Consider the following 8,668-nt stretch of genomic DNA (forward strand, 5'->3'; position numbering starts at 1 on the left):
TCACCCACCTCCCAGCCCACGTCCTCCACACCCCACATCACCCACCTCCCAGCCCACGTCCTCCACACCCCACGTCACCCACCTCCCAGCCCACGTCCTCCACACCCCACGTCACCCACCTCCCAGCCCACGTCCTCCACACCCCACGTCACCCACCTCCCAGCCCACGTCCTCCACACCCCACGTCACCCACCTCCCAGCCCACGTCCTCCACACCCCACGTCACCCACCTCCCAGTCCACGTCCCCCAGCACCCCCACAGCACTATTCCTAATTTGGGGAGCTCTCATGGGACTTGGGTAGAGTTCTGACGATTGTCACGTTGTATACTCCACAGCTACATAGAACGTTATTGAGAAAACTTAATTACTTCCTTTCTTAAAGGTCATATATAGACAACAGGCAAAATGTACCCAATATAAAAGACCATGATGGGTGCCAGCAGGTGGCATGGTGGTTAATGGTGCTGGACTCCCACATGGCCGACCACAGATCAAGTCCCAGACCTGGCAACTTACTTTCTCACTTTCCTTCTCCCTCTCTCTCTCACTCTGTCCTTCACTGGTCAAATTAAAAAATAAAATAAATAAATAAAAATATAAATAAAGTAATTCTTTAAAAAAAGAACAAAAGATCATGATAAAGAAAAAAACTCAGGACCAGCAGTTGGCGTAATGGCTATGTCACTGGACCCCCATGTAGTCGACTGTGGTTCGAGTTCCAGACCCGGTGGCTTAAACTCACACTGAGCGCATGTGCGTGCGTGCCCAAGATCCCGAGAGGAGAATGGAGGAGAAGAGATTGCGGTGTGGCCATCCCCCCTGGGGGGTGATTTCTCGCTTTCTGTTTCTCTGTCTTTCTGGCGAGCGCATGCGCCCTATTGCAAAAACCTCTCAAAACAAAACAAAAAAAAAAAGCAAAAGAAGTAAAGCTCTCAACACTTCCCTCCATGAGGCCCAGGTCCCTAGTTCTTTTCCAGAGGCGACTGTTATTAGTGTCTTTTATATCCTTTGAAAGACAATCTGTCAGTTGCTGAACGGATAAACAAATGTGATCTAATCATACGAGGAATATTATTCAGCCATAAAAAGAAAAGAAGCACTGATGCATGCACATCGCGGGAGCCTCAAAAGCAGCATGCCAAGTAGAAGGGACCGGACGTAGAGGCCACGCATGGTCCAGCTCCATTTATAGGCGATGGCCGGACGGGCAAGCCCACGGATGAGAGCTTGCCAGGGGCTGGGAGGAGGAGTGCTCGCTAATGGATACTGGGTTTCATTGGGGGATAATAAAAATGCTCCAGAATTAGAGAATGGCTTTCTGAACAAACTAACACTGCCCTGCCCACTTCAAAGTGGTGACGTTTATGATACGTGAATTACAGTTCAAAAAGCAAGTTAAAAAAAACTGGGCCATCTAAGAGTATACCAACATGCATTACTCCTGTCACGTGGCACTCTGAAGCAAATGCACTTTCCACTAAGATAGAAAAGCTGTGTTCTTTTTACCAAAAAAAGTAGACTTAACAATTCAAAGTAAATTGATATATATAGATATAGATATAGATCAAATTTTTCAAAGGAAAGTAATTTTTTTTTAACTTAAAATAAATAGGCCATTGGGTCCAGGACCCAAAATGCACGGTTGGCCATGTGGGACCAGCTGCTCTAACTGCTAGACCATCCGGCTGGCCCTCTAATCTTCTTTTAAACTTACCACCTCAACACAAACAGAAATGAACTATTTTTTTAAAATAGCAAAGTATGACAAGCATTGTAGCACTTAATATCCTCTGCTCTTTTAAGAGTTCTGAGTCCTAATAAATGGTGGTATTTGTATCTAACAGGAATGTTACATTTCTGATAATACTGCAGCCTTAAAAGTGACCTAGAGGGGCCATCAGGTGGCACAGTGGTTAAGGCACTGGATTCACTTGGCCAACAGTGGTTCAGTCCCGGACTCAGCAGTTTGGAAATCATGCTAGGCACATGTATGTGCGTGCCCAAAGTCCCACATGGAGAATGGAGGAGAAGGGATGGCAGTGTGGCCATCCCTCCGAGGGTGTGATTTCTCGCTTTCCCTCTCACTGCCTCTCTCCTCTCTGGCGAGTGCACATACCCAGTGACAAAAAACTTAAAAAAGTGAACTAGAATTGCTGTATCAGAGAAGCACAAATTCTAAGCCAATGTTAACTGAAATTGTACAGTATCCATTTTTGAAAGATCTCTTCATAATACTTTGTGATAGTCTCCCTGGTAATTTAAACAAACAAACCAAAAAACTCTTCAACCGATCAGCAGTGCCCCTCCGAAGGACAGATTTATATTCCTAAGTCTGGTGCACTCATTGTTTAGCATAAACTACCTGCTACATAAATGATTGATTGGCAGAAGAAAAATAAACATAAGCCATGATTTTAAAAATATATAAATAAATAAGTAAAATGAACCTCTAAGTACAGGCTTTCTCAGTCCATGGTCTGAAAAAACACTCGTTTCTTGCAATGCGTGAGCGGCATGGTTTTAGACAGAGAAGACAGAACGGAAGAAATCCTTTAGCCGATCGCTCCTGGCATCCTGCACCACCCTCTCGTTGCTATGAAAGAACTCAAATCTGGCTCAGCCAGAAAAGGGACCTTTCCTGAGTTTAGCTAACCTGAAAGCAACAACCTCCCCAGGCGGGGAGAAGAAGTGAGATGCCACGTGAGGGAGGGAAGCGCGGAGTCACTAGGAAGCCGTGTGGCCGCGGTGACAACACTAGCCGGAGCCCCTACTCCTGAGAACGAGAAGTCTTCCTGCTCCCTCAGTCCGTTTCCTTGCAGTGGTCACGTGGCCTGGAGAGCTGATTTAGACACCACCTTCCTCTCCAGATGAGGAGAGGCTGGCGGTGGTGGTGTGCACACCCTGTGACCGGTAGGACCTGCTCAAACGGCCCCCATCACCTGTCCTGTGTCACGGGCCCCACAGACTGTGCACACACAACATATCCGTAATAATTGGTAGTGTCTCCGTGTCCCCTGCTGGCCTGTGGGTGTAGAGAACAGCATAAACCCTTCCCCAAGGGAAGACTACCCCACGTTTCTTTCCTCCTGCCCCTGTGCCCTGGAAAAGGGGGATGTGAAAGTCAGGGTGTCACCAGGGAGCTGCATTTACTCTAAGACCGACCCGGGCCGGGAGCTGGACAGGACAGAGCTGCTCCAGGAGCTCCCCCCGCCCCCACAATGTCTGTGGGAGCCGAGCAGGGATTCCGGGCGGTGCTCATGAGCTGCGCTGAGAGCTGCCTGAGACTTCCCTGAGCCTGCTGTCCTGCCCCATGCACGTGACCTTGCCCCTCCAGCAAGGGACTGGGGCTGGGAGGGCTGTCACAGCAGTCCTGTGCACCTTAGCCATCTCCAGGGGCCAGGGACCAGGCCGCAGCCTCTGTGTACAGGAGCGTGAATGTCTGTCCAGATCCAAGATCACCGCTGTCACTCAGGTCAGGGCTGGAGCGAGCCCTTACGGAGCGAGTGATGCCACTTCTGCCTGTGTGCAGCGTGGCTGGGTGAGTAAGGAGATCAAGGGCGCTTAGGATACAAGGCAGCGACAATCACAGTCGGGCGTGCGGCGTGGACCGTGGAGGAGCACACACCCTTGGCCTGTGCTCTACTACAGTGCACGCTAGAGCAAGCCTCTCCCGGCTGGCTGTTCTCAGCCAGCTGCGAAATTAAGCAGGAGGTTTCCCTTTTTTTTTTTTTGAGAGGTTTTCGCTATAGGGCGCGTGCGCTCGCCAAACAGACAGAGAGAGACATAGAGACAGAAAGCGAGAAATCCCCCCCCAGGGGGGATGGTCACGCCACAATCCCTTCCCCTCCATTCCTCCATTCTCCTCTCGGGATCTTGGGCACGCACGCACACGCGCCCGGCGTGAGTTTTAAGCCACCGGGTCCGGGACACGAACCGCGGTCGACTACGTGGGAGTCCAGCGACATAGCCATTACGCTAACTGCTGGTTCCCGAAGCGGGAGGTTTCTAATACACCACATCAAACCCCTTCTAGCTTGATAATTAAATTGGAGAAAGAATCTTGGACTTAACGCTTCCTTCACTGTCCTGTGGCTTACGACACGGAATTACGACAGTGCCAGATGGCGGGAGGGAGGGGAGAAGGCGCAGAGGAGCAGAGCAGCAGCGTAGCCAAGCCTGCTCTAAGCTCTCCTCGCACGATCCGGCTGGAGAAATGTGACGAGTGAGTCGTGCTCGATGTCGGATCACATCCTAACTGGAAATGTAAAAGCAATTGCAACCAGAGGCTTCAAAGTGATTGCAAAGCAAGAATTGTTTACCTACGCGTCATGGACAGCCCGGGACTCACCGACTTGTGACTTTTGGCTGTTATGGTCTTCATCTTGTCTGGGTCCCAGATGACCACGTCGGCATCTGAGCCCACAGCAATCCGCCCTTTCCTTGGGTACAGGTTAAAGATCTTGGCTGCATTGGTGCTGGTGACGGCCACAAACTGGTTCTCATCCATCTTGCCAGTAGCCTAAAGGCAAGACACATTGGTGAGGACGGCGACCACATGGGGCTGGGAGAGGGGCAGATGGGAGCGGACCTAAACCTGCCAGCTGGAGCTCCTGTGAGAGTCTGGAACTCTCTTCTCCCCAGCTGATAACATGCCACCCTCACAGAGCACAGGGCCTGGCTCATCAGAGGGGAAATGTAATTAGCTGCACAAGCATATGTTGTCACTTGCATAAGAGCCACTGTGACACCTTGTCAGTGACAAGTGGTCCCAGACATAACAGAAAATAAACCCGTCTGGGGTCAGGTCCATGCTGAGAGTGACTTAAGGCTTCCTCTTGCAATGAGAAGGCTCTTTACCCACTCAACACCCTCCGGCTCCAAACTATGTGAGCGAGCACACGTGTGTACTCACACTCACACCCACAGTGTACAAAGCCATTTGTGCATGAAATAAAATGTGACCAAACAAAACCTTTTTCATCCTTAAAGCATAAAGCGTAACTGACATCTGCAGAATAGGGGACTCTGGGACAAACTCCTTTCTTACGAGTCGTCAGTTTCCGCATGTGCCCTCCTAGTGCATTCGTTTCTGGGTTGAAGGGAGAAAGACAAAACCTGCTGGGCCCTCAGGAAGGTTATGTCGCATTTTTGCATAGAAAAGCATGACCCAGTAGGATGCATGGGCCGGCAGGTGGCATAGTGGTTAACGCCCGTGTGCAGTTTGAGTCCCAGATCCAGTGGCTTGAAACTCACATGCAAGAGTACCCAAAATCCCAAGAGGAGAAGAGGCCTGCAGCATGGCCATCCCCCTGGGGGGTGATTTCTCACTTTTCCCCTCGCTGTCTCTCCGGCAAGTACACATGCTCTATGGCAAAAACTTCAAATAAATAAATAAACTAAAAACCTCCCCCAAAACCTAGAACGCATGTTGCATTTGCTTTTCACGGGTCAGATAGGGTGTTTCTAGGCTGTCCCGGGGAGGGAAGAGTGACGCCTCACCACTGCCTTGTCCCACACGACGGTCATCCGCTCCTCTATCCCGTTGACGCCCTCGGGGATCAGCGTGAAGTTGTCCTTGCCCACCGCCTTCTGGGCAGTGCTGTAGGGACAGTGGCCGCTGCCTGTGACCTGCAGGTCCCCACTGACAGGGATAAAAACAAGGCGAGGGTAGACAGAGTTCACTTTGAAGGGCAAACCTGACATGGGACACCCACACCGGCTCTGAGAGGCACTGGGAAGAGGGCCCTGAGGCCTCACTGCGTAAGTGACACTGAGAGACTCTGACTTTGGGTTCCTATCACGAAATGAGGCCCCATGTCAATGAGGACTCTGGGCTGATCTGGGAAAGACCCCACCCCAATCCAGGGAAGAGAGAGTCCCACCAAACACAGCGCCAGCCCCTCCTGCCCTAAAGTGCTCTGAGGCCGGGACAATACCTAGACGCGACCCTGGTGGCCGAGCAGGGTCTGGAGAGCAGAGAGCCTTCGGGCGCTGTGGGCGTGTGTGCCTCCGTGTGGACAGGGTGACTCCAACCCCACATCTCACTCAACCCCTGGGACTGCCTGCTTTGCCACGATTCGGCTTTGCAGATGTGACAGGCTTGTTTTTAACCCTGGCTCTGCCGCCCGCTGGCTAAGCGAGTTTTCTGCCTTTCCTCACGTGTGTAAGGATGGCACTTCTAGCCCAGGACTGTGCTTAGATCAAATGAGCCGACTCACGGGCTCCCCTACCACACCACAGGCACCAACAACGCACTCCTTTCCCCGCCTGCCTTCCCTCTTTGCCCCACCCCCCACCTAGCCTCTTTAAAGTTGAGCGCACTGTGCGGTTTATCTTAACATTTTAAAAACGAAGCAAAAGGGGCCATCGGAAGGCATGGTGGTGAAAGTGCTGGATTCCCACGTGGCCAACTATACTTTGAGTCCTAGATCTAGCAGCTTAAAAACATCACAACAAGTAGGGGCCTGCAGGTGGCATCATGGTTGGGGTGCTGGGCTCTCACATGGCTGACCGCAGTTCAAGTCCCAGACCTGGCGGTTTGCTTTCTCACTTTCCCTCTCTCGCGCACGTGCGTGCTATCCCTCTCTGGTCAAGTTAAAAGAAGTAAATAAATAAAGTTAAATAAAACAATTATTTTTAAAAATCACAACAAATAAATAAATGTAAAATAAAGAACTTAAAAACTACATGCATCCAATAGAAAAGGACTGACTAAACACGTAAGTAAGTGAGTGTGTCAGCGCGTCTACAAGTCGAGGTGGTCCAGTCACGCCTCGCCCTATGTCTCTGCGTGTTATAAAAAGGACTGACTGAACGAACACGTAAGTGAGTGTGCCAGCGCGTCTACAAGTCGAGATGGTCCAGTCACGCCTCGCCCTATGTCTCTGCGTGTTATAAAAAGGACTGACTGAACACGTAAGTCAGTGAGTGTGTCAGCGCGTCTACAAGTCGAGATGGTCCAGTCACGCCTCGCCCTATGTCTCTGCGTGTTATAAGAACAACATGTGCTGACGTTTGTCTCCTTAACACAAGCTGCTGGCGTGAGGGTAACTGCTTGCAGAACGCATTACTATTCATTGGTGACAGCAGAGGTCTGCGTTCGAGTCCTGCAGGGTTTTGAAAGCAAACGCCCTTGGATATGTTAGGAGCCCGGAATCAATGGAATGAGTGTAGCCCGATTTCATGATTATAAACATAAATGGAGGCTTCCTCCAACTCGGGGGCCCAGGGCACATTACTAATCACCCAGACATGCGGAAATACATAAGGGAGTCTTCAAAATGTCTATGCAAAATGTACATCGTGAAAAAACTATGCATGGACTACAAAAGTTTTTGCACTGAAATAAACCTGTACCTTAATCCCACTTTCCCACAAATTCTGTGAAGTAGACTCAGATTTAAAAGTTATATTCAGTCAGCTACTGAATGAAAACGTGTCGCACACTTCCTGTGTGCTGCTGCAATTTAAGACAATGGGGATGCATCTAAGAACGAAGAGGTCAGGGTCCCCACTCATTGGCTGACATCTAGTGAGGGGTGAGGCAGTCTGGCAAGGAACAGACCTACACATGGCACTGAGGGCCTGTCGTCAGAACAGACATTAGGGACAGAGCCAGCAGACGGAGGCAAGGACGGCTGGGGATGGACGAGAGCTGCCATCAAGGAGCGTGAACGGCGGTTACACGCGATGCTGTGCGAGGCTGATCCACTGGGAAGGCTCCGGTTGGCCTGAGCACGCCGGGCATGTGTGCGCCCATGATTGGAGGCCAGCTGGAGCCAGGTGTGGGTCATGGCATCAAGACCCTGTTGGGGTACTGTCTCTCTATCTCCCTCTCTGTCTCTCTAGCTCATGGAAGAAGTAAGTGAATACACTATCGTTAAAAAGAGGGAAAAAAGAAAAAGAGAAGAAAGGAGAAAAGAAAGAAAGCAGAAAGAAAAAGAAAGAGAAAGAGAGGATAACCAGAAATTGCTCCCTGAGAAAAGACTTTCCAGCGAAGACCTGAGCAAACCACAGGGCGTCCGAGGAAACAGAGTGCAGGGTGGGGGCAGGAGAGTGCAGAGGTGCGGAGGTACAGCCCTGCCCAGTGTTCAGTCAGCACGGGCCCTGGGGCTGCACTGAGGCAGCCAGGGGCAAGGAGGACCAGGCGAGGTTAGGGCATTGCGGGCACTGGGGTTTCCCTTTGAGAGAAACGGCTGGAGGTTTTAGAGCAGAGGGTCGGCTTAGTCTGATTTGGGTACTGCAATGTCTGGGTGTCTGTGGAGAACGGACTGTGAAGGTAGGTGGGTGTACGGGGAAACAGAAAGGACCGTTCGGGAACCAGAGATGGACTCCAGGGCCTTTGGTTCGCGTTCCTGCCAGTTCCTGAGAGGGGCAGGACTGTGGGGAAAGCAACTGCGGGGGAAGATTAGGCACTCTCTTGGACTTAAGAAACATGTGCTGAAGGGGCCAGCAGGTGGCGTAGTAGTTAAGGTACAGGACTCCCACATGGCTGACTGTGGTTCAAGTCCTGGACGTGGTGGCTTAAAAATCAAGCCAGGCATGTGTGCGTGCCCAAATTCCCGGGAGGAGAATGGAGAAGGGATTGTGGCGCAGCCCAGCCCCTGGGGGATGGCTTGTCACTTTCCCTCTCACTCTCTCGCTCTCTCTCTCCAGCAAGTGCACAC

The 8,668-nt window shown here is 51.1% G+C and overlaps 1 protein-coding gene across 1 annotated transcript in view; it reads right to left on the reverse strand.

Moving 5' to 3' along the window:
- The window catches only part of CRMP1 (collapsin response mediator protein 1), an 81,202-nt gene that overhangs the window by 13,421 nt on the left and 59,113 nt on the right, over positions 1-8,668 (reverse strand). Inside the window, exons 10-11 of the mRNA XM_006163195.1 lie at positions 5,502-5,643; positions 4,351-4,521 (exon numbers count right to left, since the gene is read on the reverse strand). Of these exons, the coding sequence (XP_006163257.1) occupies positions 4,351-4,521; positions 5,502-5,643 (313 nt within the window). The remainder of the gene's footprint in view (positions 1-4,350; positions 4,522-5,501; positions 5,644-8,668) is intronic.

Source organism: Tupaia chinensis, unplaced genomic scaffold (assembly GCF_000334495.1).
Source record: "Tupaia chinensis unplaced genomic scaffold, TupChi_1.0 Scaffold141490_1, whole genome shotgun sequence".
Lineage (NCBI taxonomy): Eukaryota > Metazoa > Chordata > Mammalia > Scandentia > Tupaiidae > Tupaia > Tupaia belangeri.